The following is a 22,105-nucleotide window of genomic DNA, read 5'->3' on the forward strand; positions in this document are numbered from 1 at the left end:
TGCCACCCCCCAGGGGGCGTTCAGAGAGTGTTGGTACCACCCCCCAGGGGGCGTTCAGAGAGTGTTGTTACCACCCCCCAGGGGGCGTTCAGAGAGTGTTGGTGTGGTACCACCCCCCAGGGGGCGTTCAGAGAGTGTTGGTAGTACCACCCCCCAGGGGGCGTTCAGAGAGTGTTGGTGTGGTACCAGCCCCTAGGGGGCGCTCAGAGAGTGTTAGTACCACCCCCCAGGGGGGCGTTCAGGGTGTTGGTGCCACCCTCCAGAGGTCCGGATTGTTGTGATTGAGACATCGGTTACCTGAAAAGAGACGTGACAAAAATATTAGATTAGATTAAAATGTATTGTCTTCATACAGCACAAGTACAGTACAACAAAAATAAGTTTGGCATCCAACCAGAGTGTAAATGTAACGAACGGTAAAGTGCAATTATACAATGTACAGGTGATTAAACTGGGTATAAAATATAGCGCTATTAATTAGGCAATTCATTTTGCCCTACATTGCTTTTTAAATGGACTAAACATTTATTGTGTCCTTCAATAACATTTGTTATGCTCATGGAATGGTCTGAAAATAAATAAAATAAAAAGTACAAATCTCACACACACACACACACACACAGTTCAGGGTGCGAAACAGCTGACGGACAGTTCCATGTTCACACTGGGGAGAATACTAATATTTTATATTACTAGTCTCTGTTGAGATGTATCACTATTAAAACACGTCAGACACCTATCGCCAGGCACAAAAAACAAGACACGACCATCTTCAGTAACATCTCAATGTTTTACAGCAGTAAGTTGCAGTCGCGGCGGTAAGACGAGCTGACGGTTAATAATCATCACAGTGATCATCATCTGACCCCCCCCCCCCCCCCCCCGTCGCCGTCGAAGTGGTTTAGTCCAACAACAATGGCCGCCGCCGCTGTGGGCATAAACAAGCAGGGCGCCGCAGGGACGATGGAGCCGTGTATTCGAGGGAGGGCAGCGAATGGAAGTACAGTAAAGGTCGGTATATATTCTTACTGTGAAGAACCGTGTGCATGGATATTAGAAAGCACTGTATTGCTTGGAGAAAGTCGTCGCAGCAGGGACGGCGGGTTCCTGGCTGCGTTGACGTGAGGAGGGTTTGTGACGTCACAGAGCTAACTGTCGGCCTTTCTTGAGCCTGGATGATGACCGTGCTGCTAACGCTACATCTAAAGTTGGCAAATGCGAACTGTTGCTACTAATAAATAATGCAATGGTTACTAATCTCTTCTTCGTTCGGTGCCGGTTATTAATAAAACGCCGGGCCCGTATTGGCTGCATGCTAGTTTACCTGTCGTGCTGCTAACGACGTTAGCCAGCCAACCTTATAGTTATGATGAATTGAAAATGGGGGACCCTGATGTAAACAAGACGAAAGTCTTTCTCTGGTCTGCATCCCCTTAATTGTGTATTGAGCCGTACTGTACTGTACCAATTCTGCAATCTGTTAATAAAAATGTCAATCAATCAGCCACTTTGGCAGAGTGGCACTACCAGTCTGGCGAGGTGCAGCGCCGGTCCTGTGTGTGTATTCGTTCCGTGGTGTAAACAAAATGCTGTAGGTCGACAGGACTGATTGATTGATAACTTTATTAACAGATTGCAGAATGAGTACAGTACAGCTTAAAACATACAATTGTTAAGGGGATGCAGACCAGAGAAAGACTTTCGTCTTGTTTACATCAGGGCCCCCCATTTTCAATTCATCATAACATGACATACTACATGACATACAGATAGACAGTACTGCTACATCTATACATTTATGACTGTGACAGTCTCTTGACAGTCTTGATAAATGTGTGCGTGCATTAATTTCATGCAACTTGTTCACCTATATAACTGTATGATAGCATGTACAATAATGCCTGTATACCCCATATATATTTATTCTTACCGTATGTATATATATCCACATCTGTCTGTACATACCTGCATAATCCTGTTTACATATCTACATATCCCTTACCTACTCTTACTAGTTACACTGCTGGCCTGTATGACTTACTACCATAGTGTAATATCACTGAGAGTGAGTTTAACCCATAGCACCGCTACTCACCCCAGCCCTTCTTGACTGCGCTTCACGATACCATCCGTTACGTAAGGGATAATGTATAGCTACGAGGTCATTGTCGCAAAATAATTGACCGACACGTAGTTTAAAATACCGAGCCGCTTCGGCGAGGTGTTTTAAACGTCAGTGAAGGTCAATTATTTTGCGACAATGACCGAGTAAAGCTATACATTATCCCGCTTATTACATGGCTAACTTACTAACAATATACCTAATTCATTTGACAAATCGCAGTTCTGTGGCTCTGTCAGCCCAAATAAAGTGATTATTATTATCGCGGGCAGCCTCTGTTCTGGCTCCGCTGTAATCTACACACACTCCGCTGTCAGTGCAGCCGCGGCAGGTGTGTCTGATTTGCTGCACTGATGTGGGCTTGATTGCGAACAGCTGCGCACATCGGTCATTATTGTCCCACAGCGGTCATTATTGAAAAATTATGACCGCTGTCGGGGGGCTATTGACCAATCACAAGCAAGCATTTCGGCGAATGTGAAAACGCCATGTAATAAACATGTATAAAAAGGTTAAAACTAAGAGAAGGCTTTTGTGAAGAGGTACGTTTTTAGTCCTCTTTTAAAAGAAACAGTGGTGTGGTGCTTTCAGGTAGTCAGGGATGGCATTCCACAGGCGAGGAGCAGCCGAGCAGAAGGCCCGGTCGCCCATGGTTGCACTTTACTGTCACATTTGCACTCTGGTTGGATGTCAAGCTTCTTTTCGTTGTACTGTACTTGTGCTGTATAATGACAATACGTTTGAATCTAATTGTATGCCCACCAAAATCGACTGGTGTGGTTAGTTACACATTCATCATAGTGTCCTCATGATGTGTTTTGTGATGCAATATGGCTCAATACCACAGCTCATTGGCCAATGTTGTGATAATCAATCACACAACATGATGCGACCAAGAATACTATTTAATAAATGTACCGTAATAGAGGAATTGTACGGAGTGCTTGTGTAGTTCTTTCTTCCAATATGGCTGCCTGTAACCACTTCAAAAAGAAAATGCCTAATTTATGTACAGCGGTAGAGTAGGTGAAACATTGGAAAAGCATATTACTGTTACACTGTGATTTGTTTACCACATCCAGCAATAAGACACATAATGTTCACATTTCTGTTAATATGTTTCTCATGTATTACGCATAGCAAATGTTTTTTGCACATAGCAACTGTTGTCTCTTCCAACATGGAGGAAAAAAGGGCATTCTGAACATTGTGTGAAAAGCCTCTATTGTATGTCTTTCTTTATTTCCAGGTGCTTGAGTGCGGAGTGTGTGAAGACGTGTTCTCTCTCCAAGGGGATAAGGTCCCTCGTCTTCTACTCTGTGGTCATACAGTTTGCCATGATTGTCTTACCAGGCTGCCGCTCCATGGCAGAGCGGTGCGCTGCCCCTTCGACAGACAGGTCACTGGGCTGGGTGAGTTCTGCTGTACGGCTGACCTGAAAATACACATGAAAAGAAAGTCAACTAATTGCCATAGGACAATTTGTCGACTCATCAAATAATCGAATGAACAAATCTGTGGAATTGTGTTTCCCATTGTTATTGTGCCGATGGACCTCCTTAAATCTAATGTTTGTTAAACGCCAAAGCAGAGATGTTATAAATATTGCAGGAAATAAAATCCGAATGGCAAAAAAAAAAAATGAGCGTGTCTATTTTATGTCTGCACTTTATGCATTGCTTTTATTTAGTACATTTTATGCACATTTTATGCCTGTGTCTATTTTATGTCTACATTACCGCTGTGAAGCACGTTGGGCTGCAATTCTTGTATAAAAGGTGCTACCGGTATATAAATAAAGTTTATTATTAATAATAATAATGAATCCACTGAAAAAGTATTATTTGGATAAGACACTGAAGATCGCAAGGCACATGGGTCAAGTGTCTTCACAAAAAGGAGAGGTGTAATTTAAAGCTGATCAAGGTTGCTGCTCATTGAGGTAGAAATGTTCTTTATGTTGAAGTACGTTGTCTGTCTTTGTCCTGATCTGCTCCAGGGGACTCTGGAGTTTGGGGTCTGAAGAAGAACTTTGCTCTGCTTGAACTCTTGGAGCGGCTGCAGAATGGGGCTTCCAGCCAGTCTGGCATGGCAGAGCACGTCCTCCTCAAAGGCATGGGAGAAGTAAGAGCATTATTCAGTCATTTTACCGTGTGATTTATTGTGGACAATATTGCAATTCCGATATAATAAGTAAATGGTGTCATGAGTCTTGGTTATCGAGGAAAATGCAGAGATTTCTGATCTTTTTATTTCTCAACTCAAACATACAAACTTAACCACATGTGATTTTTATATTTAAAAAATAGGACTGTCAATATTAACACGTTCATTTTCTCGATTTGACCCCAGCAGCCTCCCATAGTTACTTTTTCATCCCTGAATCGCATGCCTTTTGAATTAAACCAAGTTGTATGCAGTGATGAACGCCGACGGTCTTTCCCAGCAGAACACCCAAGTTATATTACGCTACACAGGTTGCACACTTCTAACTAACGTTAGATAGCAGTGTTGATAAGAAGGAGCCATCTGCCAACAAATATGTTGTTTCAATATACATGTATTCACAAAATGGGATTACCATCCAAACGTTATTGAAAACTCCTGTGACCAGTAAGTAGGTACTACCTACGTCTAACTTTTCCTAACCATTTTGTGACGGCAGCATTTCCTACCCTATGTGCGCAAATATAATGCGTATATGCATATAATACTCTATAACGGCTCAGATTTGGACATTTAATGAGAGAAGCTGCAGGCTTTCACTCGCATGCATTCAGCACACACACACACACACACACACTTATTTAATTAAATCGCAGCCCTTTTTGCGGTTACGTAATTGCACGGGCCGACATCGTGATTGCAATAGACCTATCTCAAACCCTGCCCTCTTTTCTTGATCCTCCAATCACAACGGTCTCTTGCCTCGGACAAGCTTTGTTTGTCCGAGGCAAGCGACAGTTGTGATTGGAGGATCAAGAAAAGAGGGCAGGGTTTGAGATAGGTCCATTGTGATTAGATGAATCGTGCAGCACTGTCTGTGTGTCCTATATGTGTTGCCCATCTCATGTGTGTGTTGCTGCATGACTACAAATAAAGGCTTCTTCAAAGTCCAGTTTTCGTTTCATCTCATTTCACTAGCAAATGGCGAATCGTCTTCACAGGCGCGGCGCCCCTCCTCCTTCTCAAAGTGTCCTCCTCTCGTTCCAGTGCGTCATCCGCTGCGACGAGGACGAGAGCCACACGGCCTCCATGTACTGCACGGTGTGCGCCACGCACCTGTGCGCCGACTGCTCCCAGCTCACGCACTCCACGCGCACCCTGGCCAAGCACCGGCGCGTGCCGCTGGCCGACAAGCCCCACGAGAAGACGCTGTGCCTGCAGCACCAGGTGCACGCCATCGAGTTCGTCTGCCTGGAGGACGCCTGCCAGCCGGGGCCGCTCATGTGCTGCGTGTGCAAGGAGTACGGCAAGCACCAGGGCCACAAGGTACAGACATGGGTACATTTAGTCATTTAGCTTCTATCCAAAGCAGCAGGGCCACAAGGTACGTACATGGGTACATTTAGTCATTTAGCTTCTATCCAAAGCACCAGGGCCACAAGGTACAGACATGGGTACATTTAGTCATTTAGCTTCTATCCAAAGCACCAGGGCCACAAGGTACAGACATGGGTACATTTAGTCATTTAGCTGAACGCTTTTATCCAAAGCACCAGGGGCACAAGGTACAGACATGGGTATATTTAGTCATTTAGCTGAACGCTTTTATCCAAAGCACCAGGGGCACAAGGTACAGACATGGGTATATTTAGTCATTTAGCTGAACGCTTTTATCCAAAGCACCAGGGGCACAAGGTACAGACATGGGTATATTTAGTCATTTAGCTGAACGCTTTTATCCAAAGCACCAGGGGTACAAGGTACAGACATGGGTACATTTAGTCATTTAGCTGAACGCTTTTATCCAAAGCAGCAGGGGCACAATGTACAGACATGGGTACATTTTACATTTAGTCATTTAGCTGATGCTTTTATCCAAAGCGACTTACCGATTACAGAACAAGTCAGCAGGAGGGGTACAACTCTGGCAGCTAAGGGTCAGTGGTATTGATCGTCAAATAGTGTCGAACCTGGCGGCTGGGTGGCGCAGCGGTCTAAGCGCTCGTCACCAACGTGTGAGACACCGGTATCGAATCCGGCTGTCAGCGTTGCCTCCGGCTTGGGCCGGCCGTCATACTGACTCAATTGGCAGAGTCAGCGGGAGGGAAGTCGATGGGTGGTAATCTGGTCATTGTAAACAGCGACTCCTACAGGTCGCTCAGGGCGCCTGCACAGCAAGGACAGGAGATGTCGAGGGTAGTGTGAGCCTCCCACACGTTACACCTCGCCAATGAGAGTCCGCGCTGGCAGGTGAAAAAAAGTGGCTGGCTGACTGCATGTATCGGAGGGGACATGCGATAGATTCTTCAACCCTCCCTACGACCGACCAGTGGGGGGCACATGCGAGCAACGATCAAGACGGGAGGGGGGAATTGGCACGACTAAATTGGGATGGGAGAAAAAAACAGAAAAGGGAGAAAAAGTGGATAAAAAAAAGTGTCGAACTTGAGTGTTACACTCTTGAGTGCATAGTAATATAGACATAATTAGCATGATGGGCAGTAGTAGTATAAGAATAGTAGTAAGGTACATAATAGTAAAAGACAGTAAGGAGATTCCTAAAGATTGTGGTTCTGTGTGACTGCCAAAAATGATACGGTATATAAATGTACCAGCCACAACCAGATTTTTACCAGCGTTTCCCCACCCTGGAACAACTCCTAAATCAAGTGCAACATCTTAAGTACAGTAGCTATACTCGTATACTTGTATCACAAGGTATGATCATGGCTCCGCTTTTCTTTTTTAGCATGCTGTCCTTGAGGCTGAAGCCAGTCAGATCCGTGCGTCCATCCTGGACATGGCCCACTGCATCCGGACCTTCACAGAGGAGGTGTCTGAGTACTCCAGGAAGCTGGTGGTCATTGTGCAGCAGATAGAAGGAGGGGAGCAGATGGTGGAGGATGGGATCAGCATGGCCCACACAGAACATGTGAGACCTGGAGTCATTCGAATAATTTCATCTATTGAGTTTCTGCATGCCGGGTATTTTACAGATGGGATTAAGCCATAATCTGGTGATATTATTCACAGCATGGGTGAGTTTACATGTCTAGTATATCCTGGGTCTTAATAATGCTGTATATATATATATATATATATATATATATATATCTGTCTGTACATACCTGCACATAATACTTTTTACATATATTTAGATACTATATCTATACGTGTACATATCTCTTACCTACTTACCAGTGATGGGAGTAATGGCGTTATAAAGAACGGCGTTACTAACGGCGTTAGTTTTTTCAGTAACTAGTAATCTAACGGATTACTTGTCCAATCTTAATAACGCTGTTACCGTTAGTGCCAAAAAATGCGGCGCGTTACTGTCTATGATTGAAGCTTTTTTTTTTTCATCAGAAAGATCTCTGCGCCGAGAGGCATACTGTCCTTCTCAGCCAACCTCAGTGCGCGATTGGCTGAGGTTGAGTAAAATGTCATGGTAAGCCAATCAAAGGTAGAGGTGGGCGGGTGCCTCTAGAGTCTGACACACAGCGCCACAACACGAGCGACTCAGTCAGCGTGAGACCGCGGTCCGTGTACGTTTTGATAGTTGGTTTGGCGGCCAAATAATCCAAAACGAACAACACAAGCGAGCAGTCAATGACAGACCGCGGGACCATGAGTGTTTTTTGTTCACTCTTGTTGCACTGCAGTAGTGGAGGCTCTACTCTGCTGACATAGTGTTGCACTTCCTGGTTTAATAGCACAGTCTTCAGGTGCTCAGAGTCAGAGATATATATATATATCTGTATGTCATGCATGTCTTAAATGTCATGATTAGATTTGTTTAGATGATTAGATTAGATTCTTATATCTGTATGTTGTGTATGTCATAAATGTCATGAATTGAAAATGGGGGACCCTGATGTAAACAAGACGAAAGTCTTTCTCTGGTCTGCATCCCCTTAACAAGTGTGTGTACTGTACTGTACCCATTCTGCAATCTGTTAATTAAAATGTTCAATCAATCAGTATATATTTGTTATTTATTTTTGGTATAGTGCTTAACAAGCATAATTTATTGTTGCCCAGTTGTGGCCTGTTGAGGGGCAATGCATGATATCAAAAGTTCCAAAACATCTATTGTATTTGTATGATCCACTATATAAACATAGTAATTATAATAATATCTACATACATGGCATTTGATTGGAGGCTAGTCTCACTTTGTCCCACAGCAACATTAAAATAGTTTAGATTTGTGTATGTTGTTTATGTAAAAAAAAATTACTTGAAAGTAACGCAATAGTTACTTTCTGAAATAACTAGTTACTTTTAGAATTTGTAACTGAGTAAGTAATTTAGTTACTTTTTGGAAGAAGTAACTAGTTACTTTTTAAAAGTAACTTGCCCAACACTGCTACTTACTACCACTGCCATAGTGTCACTGGACATATTAATACTACAACTCTCTACATAGATCTGATTAGCACTATTACTCGGTAGTACTAATTTATATCTAGTTTAATGTACATTGTATATTACTATTGCACTTTACTGCTTCATTTGCACTCTGGTTAGATGCCAGACCTCTGTATTTGTGCTGTATGATGACAATACATTTGAATCTAATCTAATCGCTAGGGATGCACCGAATGGGAAATTCTTGGCCGAAACCGATACCGAAAATAGGAAACAGTTGGCCGAAAACCGAAAGCCGAAAGGCCGAAAATGATTCATAGAATAGAATTTTTTTTTACCAATGTTGTTTAGCTACCTGATTATGGAAAAATATATGATTATGGCTAAACTTAACTTAAATAATAAATAATCACTATTATGGGTCTTTTTGTATCACAAACAGTACTGTATTTGCAAATCTGGTATGTCATAAATGTATAGATGTAGCAGTACTGTCTATCTGACATGTATGTCCAGGGACGTGCACAGGACTTTAGAGGGGCAGGTGCTCAAAGGCTGAAAAGGGCACTACACTTGTGTATATATAAACCGAGCGCACGTACAGGTAGCGCGCGTGGGCGATTTTCAAGGGCCCTTTCCGGGCGGAGCCCCCTTTTTATGCTTTTTGGGGGTTTTTGGTGATCAAATATTGAATATTGAACTATAATAATCAGTGCAGGAGCTCACTTATCCTTGAAAGACACTTTTATCACTGACTTAAAAGGCCCACACATCTCCATAAATGTTCAGGGGGGAGGGAATAAGTGCTTACCCTACAGACCCCAAGAAGTGCTGTATATTCTGTATTGTTTAATATAAATGCATTTTTTATTCCAATCCCGATTTGTATTTGAGATTCCCAAATCCCATCGGACTTGACTTCTTCGTGTCCCTCAATGAGTGTAATACCAGCATTCAACAGCGGTTTCTATCATCATCATCATCACCACCCACGCTATGCATAAAATATATAGGTCCGCGGAGAGGCACGCTGAGGAGGCCGTGCAAACTGCAATGGAATATGGGGCATCTCTCTCTTTACCTAATATTTTGATTATATCCTGACATTTTTCAGTTGGAAGGGCAGTCTATATGCGGAACGGTAAAACATTTTTTTTTTTTTTTTTCAAAAAGGGCACTTTTTTGATGAGGCTCAAAAAGGCAGGTGCTCAGGCCCCCCTTGGCCTCTATGTGTGCACGTGCCTGTGTATGTCATATATGTCCTGATGAATTGAAAATGGGGGACCCTGATGTAAACAAGACGAAAGACTTTCTCTGGTCTGCATCCCCTTAACAATTGTGTGTATTGAGCTGTACTGTATTGTACCCATTCTGCAATCTGTTAATACAGTTTTCAATCAATCAATCAGAGAGAGAGAGAGAGACAATCTCTCCCCCTCTCGCTCTGAATAATATGCATATTAGATCACTCGGTGATAGTAAATAAGGATAAAGTATGTTAAAGACGCATTTATTGGACTCGTTGCGCGCGGAGTTTACATACTGTAGAAACAGCGCGACTCCCGAGGAGATGCATTGCTCCCGAGTCCCAAGAGGAGTATCACGCAGGACAGACAGCGTCAATGTGAGAGAAACAATCCCTCCCCCTCTCGCTCTGAATAATATGCATATTAGATCACTCAGTGATATATATAGTAAATAAGGATAAAGTATGTTAAAGACGCATTTATTGGACTTGTTGCGCGCGGAGTTTACATACTGTAGAAACAGCGCGACTCCCGAGGAGATGCATTGCTCCCGAGTCCCAAGAGGAGTATCACGCAGGACAGACAGCGTCAATGTGAGAGAAACAATCCCTCCCCCTCTCGCTCTGAATAATATGCATATTAGATCACTCAGTGATATATATAGTAAATAAGGATAAAGTATGTTAAAGACGCATTTATTGGACTTGTTGCGCGCGGAGTTTACATACTGTAGAAACAGCGCGACTCCCGAGGAGATGCATTGCTCCCGAGTCCCAAGAGGAAGAGGAGTATCACGCAGGACTGAAGGCGTCTACCTTAATGATAAGCAAGCAGTGCAAAAATGCGGAAGCATTCGTCACCGCACGCCACTACGGTAAAGCGCCTTTCTTTTCAGGCCCGCTTTGGGAGCTGTCGCGCGGAAATAGGCTGTCTATTGCCATTCTCTTTGACAAACTCTAACCTTAACCAGCTCCTTAACAGCGCCTAAACTTAACCGTTCTAACCTTAACCAACTCCGAAACAATGCCTAACCTTAACCTTAACCATGCCTAACCTTAACCATAGAAATTATATTGCCATTCTCTTTGACAAACTCTAACCTTAACCAGCTCCTTAACAGCGCCTAAACTTAACCGTTCTAACCTTAACCAACTCCGAAACAATGCCTAACCTTAACCTTAACCTTAACCATGCCTAACCTTAACCGGCGAAAGAATACACGTTAAAAAAAAAAATCACGTTAAAAAAAAAATATTCGATGGGATTCTAACTCACCAGCAAACGAGCCATAGGATCCACAGCCATGTAGTCCTGCCAATTGAGCTATTTCTAGATACTGAATAAGGGGCGGTGACTTATATATATTGAGCTCCGCTCGTGTCGAACCAAGGCGGGATCTCATGCGCATGCGCGGGCACCTCGCGCGAGCACGCCGGCGCACGCACGCACCTGAGCGAGCACGCCGCCGCCGGTGCACGCACGGGCGCTGGGCGGCGGAAAATGAAAGGCGCATTACCGCACGCCACTACGGTAGAATGCTTCCGCATTCTTGCACTGCTTGCTTATCATTAAGGAAAAGGCGGACTGAAGAGCTCACAGCACGCATGTAATGAATCCGCGTTTTAATGACATCATCACAACAACACGCGTTAGGTTGCTTCTGTTTCGGTGATATATTTTCGGTGAAAAAACTCTTTCGGCCGAAAGCCGAAAGGCCATTTTCGGCCGAAAACTTTCGGTGGCCGAATTTTCGCTGCACCCTAATCGCCAATGTTTTGAACATTGGTTTGGTGAACATTGGCATGAACTTTATAGACAGTTGCTCTCAGGGAATGTTTTGATTTCTTCAAAACGGAATATAAAAAAGAAGCAGTGAAGCTGGACCAGCACTCTCAGGTTCAAGTATTTAATGGCAGCCTGAAACAAACATGTTTCGGAATTACTTATTCCTTCGTCAGTGTTATAACTTGCAAGCTATAACACTGACGAAGGAATAAGTAATTCCGAAACATGTTTGTTTCAGGCTGCCATTAAATACTTGAACCTGAGAGTGCTGGTCCAGCTTCACTGCTTCTTTTTTATATATTACTTAATGGGATTTCAGCACCCAGTGTCGAATTTTGAGAGCGCGGTCTATCTTGACATTTGATTTTTTCAAAACAGAAAATAATAGTAGTCTTGTTGTTTTTTATTAACATTATTTTATTATTATAATTATTTTCTCTCACTTAGGTAATACTTGTAAAGTTTTATTTTAAATGTTGGGATATTGTAAGAAAGGGGCAGGACTAGATACGCTGTGCTTCCTTCTGTTCCTTCTCCAACTCATCCTTGATTTGTTATGGTAAATGAATCTCCTTTTATCCAAAGCACGTTACAATTTATGCCTCACATTCACTCACACATTAATACCAGATAATTAATTCATGGCAGAGGCGACCATGCAAGGTGCCAACCTGCTCATCGGGAGCAGTTAGGGCTAGGGGTCTTGCTCAAGGACACTTCAACACACTGCTGGGAAGAGCTTGGAATCGAACTGGGGGACCTTCAGATTACCACACGACTGCTCTAATGTCTCGACGACATTGAAAATGGGGGTGACCTGGGGAGCTCCCGTAGCTCACCGCATATCTCGGCGCTATTTCTGCGTCGGGGAAAACCGTGCTCGTCACGGATCTGGGACACGAGTTCGATTCCCGGACCCGCCGTCATTTCTCAGAATGTCTTCCCCTGCTCTACATCCCATTTCAACCTGTTTCTGTCGGTCATGCTTGACCAGAAAAGCAATAAACGCTAAAAAAAAAAAGTAAAAAGAAAAAAAAAGAAAAATGGGGGTGACCTCAATTGTCTTTTCGAGAATAAATAAATAAAAAAGTTTGAAACCTCCTGAGCCACTGTCTCATGGCTCTGTGTACGTTTTGTTGTGTTCGAGGTAAATAAAGTTAAATAAAGAATCGAATGGAACTCTGGTCTGCCTCCCCCCAGGTCCCTGGCACGGCGGAGAGTGCGCGCACCTGCGTCCGGGCCTACTTCGCAGACCTCCACGAGACCCTGTGCCGGCAGGAGGAGATGGCCCTGAGCGTGGTGGACGCCCACGTCCGGGAGCGGCTCATCTGGCTCCGGCAGCAGCAGGAGGACATGACCATCCTGCTGTCCCAGGTGTCCACCGCCTGCCTGCACTGTGAGAAGACCCTGCAACAGGTAGGGGACCATACGGCCGTCCGCGAGCATCGCTCTCGCTTGATTTCCCCATGACTTTTAATTAATGTTACTCATCCTGTCTTCCTTCAGGATAATGCTAAGATAAGATATTCCTTTATTGATCCCCCTGGGGAAATTCAGGCAGCATGGGGGAGGGGAGGTACAGGTAGTAGAAGACATGATACAGGTCATAGAATATAATTATAGTACAGTGGAGAAGTGGCTTGGGAGGCAGAGCAGGTCCGGAGGTTCCCGGTTCGATTCCCGGCGCTCCTCCCGGGCAGCGTGTCGAAGTGTCCTTGAGCAAGACACTTAACCCCTAACTGCTCCCGATGAGCAGGTTGGCACCTTGCGTGGTTGCCTCTGCCGTCAGTGTGTGAATGTGTGTGAGTGAATGGGTAAAATGTGAGGAACAAATTGTAAAGCGCTTTAAAAGCTGCTATATAAATTCACACACCGGAGGCGACCATGCAAGGTGCCAACCTGCTCATCAGGAGCAGTTGGGGGTTAAGTGTCTTGCTCAAGGACACTTCGACATGCTGCTGGGAGGTGCGGGAATCGAACCGGGCACCTTCCGATTACCAGATGGCCGCTCTACCTCCTGAGCCACTGTCGCCTGCATGTGTAGCTAGCTTACTGGCTGTAAAATCTGGCAGCTTTTTTTCAAACATCCATTTAGTTTGACAGTTAATGGGTTAGAATTAGTACTCCAGTGACTAACAGTATTGGAAGACACTGAATCTCTGTTTATGTTAATTATTACAGCTCAGTTAATTAATGTAGATGAAAAAATAAATAGCAATCCCTCCCTGTTGTAATTCCTTTTGATAATTTATTGATCGACATTTCATTGCAAATAAGTAATTTTATGTTACTTGTAAACATTTATGCAAATGTTATCGCAATATTCTGGGGGTGTTTCAAATGTGGATTTTATGGTGGTTCTTGTTCTGAATCTTCTTGATCTGTGAAGCCCATGGGGGCAATTAGTTGTGATTCCGGGTTATACAAATGCATTTGATTTGATATGAGAAATAAATATAATATAATTAACTCTGAATATAAAAATATGAGAAATATAAACGCAGTAAACAAAGGTGAAGATGACTGTCTATATGCCCTATCGATTACATTATATGTTACAATAGATATAGGAAATAAAGAATTTGAATCTGAATAAATGTGTATGTGTATATATATATACATACTATGAGTAAAAGTAAACAGTATTCAAGAGTATCAGTATACACAAGGGGCAGTATACACAAGCTATCCTAACTGGCACAATATACGTTGTAGTGTGTGCAGGGTTTTCTTCATTCGATACACAATGATCATGTATAGAAAAAGTTCCACATTTATGATGATGGTACTTATGGCGGAAACAGAATAATAAAACCAACACTTGCAGTAGGGTTTAGTTCCCTATGTGTGTTGGAAATGGAATAATAATAATAATAAAACCAACTCCTTGTGCCCTTATTATTTTTTTCCAGCCCTTTCTTCCCTTGTATTAAACATGTTGTTTTTGATGGATGGATGTAGCAACACACAAGTTTTAAATAGATTATTTCATCCTGTTCAGCCTGTTTATCCAACCTGTACATACTGGCAGAGGGTGTAACGGTACAATAAAGTTGAACAATGCCGGCACGTAGCCTTTCGTGACTGTGATGCAAGGCACTTTATCACGCATTTGAAACGGCATCACCCGAATGTGAATATCACTGGTACAAGGAAGAAACAGACCCTAGTGCAAACCCAGCTCCCCGTGGCATTCAAGCAGCATCTCGCTATTAATTCAGACCGGGCCAAAGCAATAACAAACGCCATAGGTGTTTTTATAGCAGCAGATCTGCGACCATACTCCGTTGTCGAGAACACAGGGTTTAAGCACATGTTAAAAGTAATAGAGCCCTGCTACCTAGTTCCCTCTCGTCCGTATTTCAGCCAGCAAGTCATACCAGCTCTGTATAAACGAGCACACGCTACAGTTGTCCACGACTTATCCAAGGCATCTGCTATATAATAATCTTCAGATTTACTTTAAATGTTATTAGTAGGTTACAGCAGTAAGCCTTAGTTTGCTCAGTAAATTATGGCCAATTCGTTTTATATTGTTTAATACAGTTAAATAAATAAATGGATAACTGAACCGTGGTACGTACCGAACTGTGGATTTTGTGTACCGTTACACCCCTACGTGGCAGTACAGCAGTACATTAGGTAGACAGCTTTCTTGGTGCCAAAAAGCACAGCTAATTCAATTAATTAAAGCCAATTTATTGCCTGTGTTCCCCTTCTGACCTAATGAAGGGCAACGATTCTGAACCGCTTGTTAATCTGAATACTTCAAAACCCTGGCCTGAGTACCTGTCACTTTTCCCCAGTGTCTGATTAACATTTTCAGACTGCCAAATAGTTTTCCATAAATCGTTTACATTTGAACTTGGAAACGCTCTATTAAAGGCATTTTTTTAGTTTGTTAAAATAATGGCTCTACATTCTTGAAACAAGTAAAATAGTCTGCCACCAAATCTGGCTTGGCAAGATTTCTTGAAATAAGTAAATAATGTAAAATATCTAGGGTTCTCTCTCCTGATTGGATAAAGTGGGAATGGGATACCAGGAAGTTTATTTTGTGATTACTGCAGAGCAGGAGGGACTTGTAGACCCATGTTACTGACCAAACACTACATCAGTGATGGCTGTCAGAATGTAGAGCACGTACAGCACCTTTCTAAGACTCACTAGAAATATTACAAATGATATACACATGGTTCGGAGTTATGTCTGATATTTCTGGGTCTCTTTCCACTGCAGGATGACTGCAGGGTGGTGTTGGCAAAGCAGGAGATTAACCGGCTGCTTGAGACTCTTCAGAAGCAACAGCACCAGTTCACTGAGTTGGCAGATCACATCCAGCTGGACGCGGGCATCCCTGTCACCTTCACTAAGGTACTCTGTCCCTACCCACAGTCAAGCCTCAAGTCAAGTGTCCCTTTATTAATCCCCTCTGGGAAATTCAGGTGTCATAGCAGCATGGAGGGGGAATATAGGTAGGATAGGTAGTAATAATAATAATAATAGAACATAGAACAAAGTGCAAGTAGTAATGATAATAGTCTGTGCAGTGTTTATTATTAAGAGCCAGATAGTCGTAACAGTGTTTATTATTAAGAGCCAGACATTCCTCCTAACAGTGTTTATTATTAAGAGTCAGATAGTCCTAACAGTTCTCAAGTTCTCCAGCAATTGGCAGCAGTCTGTGCCCACGGTTGTGGAGCCTGATGGCTACTGGCACAAAGGACTGGCCTAGGTGGTTTGTGGTGGGATAAGTCTATGGCTGAACGTGCATCAATAGGAGATAATATATGGATTATTTCTTCACCCGTTTAAAAAAAGATAAATAATATTTAAGATAAGACATTCCTTTATTGATCCCCTTTGGTAAATTCAGGAAATTATAATAATAAAAAAGATGAATAAATTTCAATCAGGAAATTTTTTCCCTTTCCCAGGACAACCGGGTTCACATCGGTCCAAAGATGGAGATCCGGGTGGTGACGCTGGGGCTGGACTCGGCTGGAAAGACCACCATCCTCTTCAAGCTCAAACAAGACGAGTTCATGCAGCCCATCCCCACCATAGGTAAATTAGTTCATCATAACGTTCATCCATATCCGTTTATCTCTAGTCACATGAATACATTGTTTTTAGTCATAAGCGCTTTATTATTTCTTTTTTTTACATAATCTTTTCTTTTCAAGGTTTCAACGTAGAGACGGTCGAGTACAAGAACTTGAAGTTCACTATCTGGGACGTGGGTGGAAAACACAAGCTGAGACCCCTCTGGAAGCACTACTACCTTAACACACAAGGTATGAGCTAATACTTATCTCCACCGTGAATATATTAATAATATTATGTAGACTTCATACTGATCTACTCACCATACAGTGGCCTCAGAGATATCCATCCCCCTTTTTGAGCGCTTGGAGCAGATCTCAAAACAATAAATGCATTTTGTAGCACAACAAAATGTCCCAAAAGTCAAAGGATTGGAGTACTTTAAGAAATAAACTGTAAGACATAAATACTAACCTTGTACTGTCTTTCACTAGTATGCACTCTTAACCCATTTTGACCTAAAACGCCTGCTAATAATGCATTATATAGCCTCCATATACACACAAATGTGTTTCCCAGCTTCAATGGGTTAAGGAATCTACCTTGCAGATATTACTACCTACTATACTAATATGTCTATACTACTATGCACTCAAGACTGTAGCACTCAAGTTCGACACTGTTTAACGAACAATGTTACTGACTATACTGACCCTTAGTTGCCAGAGTTGTACCCTTCCTGCTGACTTGTTGTACACAACTTGTAAGTGGCTTTGGATAAAAACGTTCAGCTAAATGACTAAATGTATGTGGATAGTTTACATTGAGTAGGTTCTTATTAATAGGCCCCGTCTCCTGTCCCCCCCCCTTGTGTGTCTCCTGTCCCCCCCCCCTGTGCGTCTCTCCCCCCCCCCCCCCCCCCTTGTGCGTCTCCTGTCCCTCCCTTGTGCGCGTGCAGCGGTGGTGTTTGTGATTGACAGCTGCCACAGGGACCGTCTGATGGAGGCCCACAGCGAGCTCGCCAAGCTGCTGACTGAGAAGGAGCTGAGAGACGCCCTGCTGCTCATCTTCGCCAACAAACAGGTGCAGCTCTCCAGCCGTTAGCTCACCATCCGTTAGCTCTCCAGCCGTTAGCTCTCCATCCGTTAGCTCTCCAGCCGTTAGCTCACCAGCCGTTAGCTCACCATCCGTTAGCTCTCCATCCGTTAGCTCACCATCCGTTAGCTCTCCATCCGTTAGCTCTCCATCCGTTAGCTCTCCATCCGTTAGCTCACCATCCGTTAGCTCTCCATCCGTTAGCTCTCCATCCGTTAACTCTCCATCCGTTAGCTCTCCAGCCGTTAGCTCACCATCCGTTAGCTCTCCATCCGTTAGCTCACCATCCGTTAGCTCTCCATCCGTTAGCTCTCCATCCGTTAGCTCTCCAGCCGTTAGCTCACCATCCGTTAGCTCTCCATCCGTTAGCTCTCCATCCGTTAGCTCACCATCAGTTAGCTCTCCAGCCGTTAGCTCACCATCCGTTAACTCTCCAGCCGTTAGCTCACCAGCCGTTAGCTCTCCAGCCGTTAGCTCACCATCCGTTAGCTCTCCATCCATTAGCTCTCCAGCCGTATAAGTCTATGGCTGAATGTGCTCATTTGGTTAAATACCAAATATTTGTGCGTGTGACATTGTTTCAGCACAATGACATGACTGGTAGCCAACTAATCTAGTCTGGAAGTGAATGAAGAAACCTATCTGCTGTTTATTGGTTTAATGACTATGTTTTAAACCCATTAGTGTTTTAACTGTGACCAGCTTCTCTGTTAAATCCTGACTTGGCTATCCGTCTGGAGTGGTTACAACTTGTTATCGGACTTCATTATCGATGTAGATGTGAAACGTAGTCAAGCATTAACCCAACACTGACAAACCAAGTCTTCTGTTAAGTGTATTGAGGAGCCATCGTTTGAATTCTCTGTCCTCCATTGAGTAAAACGAGCGTGTCACCCTGTGTCTCCCTGCAGGACGTCCCGGGCGCCGTGTCCGTGGAAGAGATGACGGAGCTGCTGAGCCTCCACAAGCTGTGCTGTGGGAGGAGCTGGCACGTCCAGGGCTGCGACGCCCGCAGCGGGATGGGCCTCCATGAGGGCCTGGACTGGCTCTCCAGACAGCTGGTCGCCGCCGGCGTCCTGGACGTGGCTTAAAGCGCTCACCTCGTCCTCCCCCCCGTCCCCCTGTCCCCCTGGTGGCTGTCCTCTCCCTTCCCCCTGGTGGCTGTCCTCTCCCTTCCCCCTGGTGGCTGTCCTCTCCCTTCCCCCTGGTGGCTGTCCTCTCCCTTCCCCCTGGTGGCTGTCCTCTCCTTCCCCCTGGTGGCTGTCCTCTCCTTCCCCCTGGTGACTGTCCTCTCCCTTCCCCCTGGTGGCTGTCCTCTCCCTTCCCCCTGGTGGCTGTCCTCTCCCTTCCCCCTATCCCCCTTGTCGCTGTCTTCTCCCTTCCCCCTGGTGGCTGTCCTCTCCCTTCCCCCTGGTGGCTGTCCTCTCCCTGTCCCCCTGGTGGCTGTCCTCTCCCTTCCCCCTGGTGGCTGTCCTCTCCCTTCCCCCTGGTGGCTGTCCTCTCCCTGTCCCCCTGGTGGCTGTCCTCTCCCTTCCCCCTGGTGGCTGTCCTCTCCCTTCCCCCTGGTGGCTGTCCTCTCCCTTCCCCCTGGTGGCTGTCCTCTCCCTGTCCCCCTGGTGGCTGTCCTCTCCCTTCCCCCTGGTGGCTGTCCTCTCCCTTCCCCCTTGTCGCTGTCTTCTCCCTTCCCCCTGGTGGCTGTCCTCTCCCTTCCCCCTGGTGGCTGTCCTCTCCCTGTCCCCCTGGTGGCTGTCCTCTCCCTTCCCCCTGGTGGCTGTCCTCTCCCTTCCCCCTGGTGGCTGTCCTCTCCCTTCCCCCTGGTGGCTGTCCTCTCCCTTCCCCCTGTCCCCCTTGTCGCTGTCCTCTCCCTTCCCCTCCCTGTTGACTTTCGTTGTCAAAGCCCCGTCGGTCACAAGATCCCCGTCCCTCACGACCCCCGACACGCAGACGAACGAGACGCCCCGACCACGGCCAGTCGGCTCCACCCTGGTGTCCAGTGTCTTTCTGTGTCCTCGTCTCTTCTTCCACCGGTGATACATGCACCACGTCATCCGCTACCGTGGTGGACGCGAGGGGGAACGAGAGCACGGGATGAAGCCACATAACGTACCGAGAGACACGGTCTATAAATCTTAAGCCTGGGCCCTTAACCCACTAACCCCAACGCTCTTGTGTGAATATAAAATGTGCTCAATCCGATATGGAAGCCGGGGCTGTAACGTGTTGTGGCTTATTAACCACAGACTCCCACTCCAACCCGACGCTAGGTGTAGAAGGCTGATCAATCATAACCAGGCCTAACCCAACTTGTTGCTGATTTCTTGTTTGTTTGTTCCGACTAATCCTTTTACACGATGAGCGGCATCAAACCGTCGTCTCTAGTCAACTGACTCATTGTGTCATGTAAAAAAAGCTCGAGCTCCTCTTTTGTGCCCCGACGCGGTGAATTGTGTCGGTATTTTTTTATATTTCATCCGTTACTCACCCGTAGCCACCCACCGCGTGTGACCGTAACCTATAACCGATGATTCAGAAACCCACGCTAGTCTACACGGTATGTATTGTGCAAGGTGAGGAGTATTATAACTTGCCATTTATTTTTGCCTGATAAGTTGGATGTCTCAGCAGATCAATATTTCTCAAAAGGTCGACGGATTACAAAATTGGCGGAGCGTAAAAACGACATCTTAATCCAGTCCAAATTGCATGTGGTGTGTGAAACGGAGATGGATGTAACAGTTCAGCGCAGTGACTACAGTATATACACTACAGTATATTTACTACAGTATATTATAGAGTATACTACAGTAAATATACATTATATGTATCAACAGGACTTGCTACCAGTAGGCAACATCCTCTCCTTTTTTAAGGTTTCTTCACACATACTAATCATCATCTAGTATCCTGAATTTGTTCTCATTCTGCCTTGATGTCTTAACATAAGCAATAGGAACCGGCATCTCCACAGGGACAATTAAGCATCTCCCAAGTTTCTTGTGTATACAAGTTTATATTTTTTGTTTCGAGTGTGAATTTATTTAATGCCACAGCTGGTCTTGAAATGGCACACCAGTTCGAGTTTGTGTCGATCTATTATTTTGTTTTCTAGTATTTCTGTTACAATACAGTTTACTGATTTAAGACCTATTTATGGTTGGGATGGGGGTTGTTGAAATGTATGAACGTTTTGTTTCTATGCGACCGCTCTGCCTCTGTCTGGTGGAGTGTCTTGCACGCAGAATGCAAAGGATGCACTTGTCTAATGCCTCAGTACATCTTACTTACGTTTGGAAGCGAACAAAGAAACGTATCTGCTGTTTATTGGTGGACTCCAGGTTAGACCCATTTAGTGTTTTAACCGTGACCAGCTTCTCTGTTAAATCCTGTCTTAGCTATCCGTCTGGAGTGGTTACGACGACTTGTTACACAACCTTTTAGTTAACGGACTTCATTATCGATGTAGATGTGAAACGTAGTCAAGCATTAACCTAACACTGACAGCCCAAGTCTTCTGTTAAGTGTATTGAGGAGCCATCGTTTGGTTTGAATTCTCATTCCTCATTGCTATGTAATGTTTACTACTTGTATCTATGTAAAAAGAAAATGCATGTATGAAAATCCCCCCCCCCCCCCCCCCCCCGATTCTAAAAGATCTCCAATTTGTGAAAATCTTTAATTTCTGACGTTGTTTTTGAAACATTTAGAAGCACAGTGCACCTCCACACCTTATTATTAGTGGACTTGATAATGGCTTTTGTAAAATCATTCATAATTAATGTGATGCTGTTAAATAAAATTAACTGACAAACTTAATTTTCTGGTTAGTTACTTGCTTGTTGCCTTCGGGGGCGACTGTTCAGAAAAAAATTAACCCCTACTGTTTTTCTTTACTATTATGTACCCTAATACTATGCTACTATACCTATCATGCTAATGTCTATACCACTATGCACTCAAGAGTGTAACACTCAAGCTCAATATTTGATGAACAACACCACTGACCCTTATCTGCCAGAGATGTGCCCCTCCTGCTGACTTGTTGTTCAATCTTTGGACAAAAGCTAAATGACTAAATTGTAAGATAGGGCATGAGAAAGTAATGTATTAAACAGTGCGGTGGAATACAGCGATGTCCTACATCATGTATAGTAAAGTATTTACGGCCAAGTCTGGCAGTGCGGCTGCTTTAAATTAATTTCCTAGGTAGAGCAGCGTATGCAGCCCTGAGGTACATTTTTGTTACAACAATTGATGAGAAACATAACTGGAA

At 44.3% G+C, this 22,105-nt stretch overlaps 1 protein-coding gene across 2 annotated transcripts; it reads left to right on the forward strand.

Moving 5' to 3' along the window:
* Window positions 1-881: 881 nt before the first annotated feature.
* On the forward strand, window positions 882-19,417 carry trim23 (tripartite motif containing 23). Of its 2 annotated transcripts, none has more exons than XM_084324016.1 (11): window positions 882-1,011; window positions 3,372-3,534; window positions 4,122-4,246; window positions 5,267-5,614; window positions 7,038-7,220; window positions 12,895-13,110; window positions 15,934-16,068; window positions 16,632-16,761; window positions 16,881-16,991; window positions 17,699-17,823; window positions 18,747-19,417. In XM_084324016.1, the coding sequence occupies exons 1-11, from the start codon at window positions 916-918 to the stop codon at window positions 18,924-18,926; spliced, it is 1,812 nt and encodes a 603-aa protein (XP_084180142.1). In that variant the 5' UTR covers window positions 882-915; the 3' UTR covers window positions 18,927-19,417. The 2 variants fall into 2 exon arrangements, with proteins under 2 accessions (XP_084180142.1, XP_084180143.1); XM_084324017.1 differs by having other exon boundaries at window positions 5,336-5,614; window positions 18,747-19,413.
* The last annotated feature ends 2,688 nt before the right edge of the window (window positions 19,418-22,105 follow it).

This window comes from Notolepis coatsorum (assembly GCF_963971535.1).
Source record: "Notolepis coatsorum genome assembly, chromosome: 11".
NCBI classification, from domain to species: Eukaryota; Metazoa; Chordata; class Actinopteri; order Aulopiformes; family Paralepididae; genus Notolepis; species Notolepis coatsorum.

What these genes read in the sequence shown, in the direction of transcription:
- trim23 (XM_084324016.1), top strand. Translation starts at nt 916, where the DNA reads ATGGCCGCCGCCGCTGTGGGCATAAACAAGCAGGGCGCCGCAGGGACG. An exon ending in CGAATGGAAGTACAGTAAAG is followed by an intron (nt 1,012 to 3,371) that starts GTCGGTATATAT and finishes CTTTATTTCCAG; the next exon opens with GTGCTTGAGTGCGGAGTGTG. An exon ending in TCCTCAAAGGCATGGGAGAA is followed by an intron (nt 4,247 to 5,266) that starts GTAAGAGCATTA and finishes TCATTTCACTAG; the next exon opens with CAAATGGCGAATCGTCTTCA.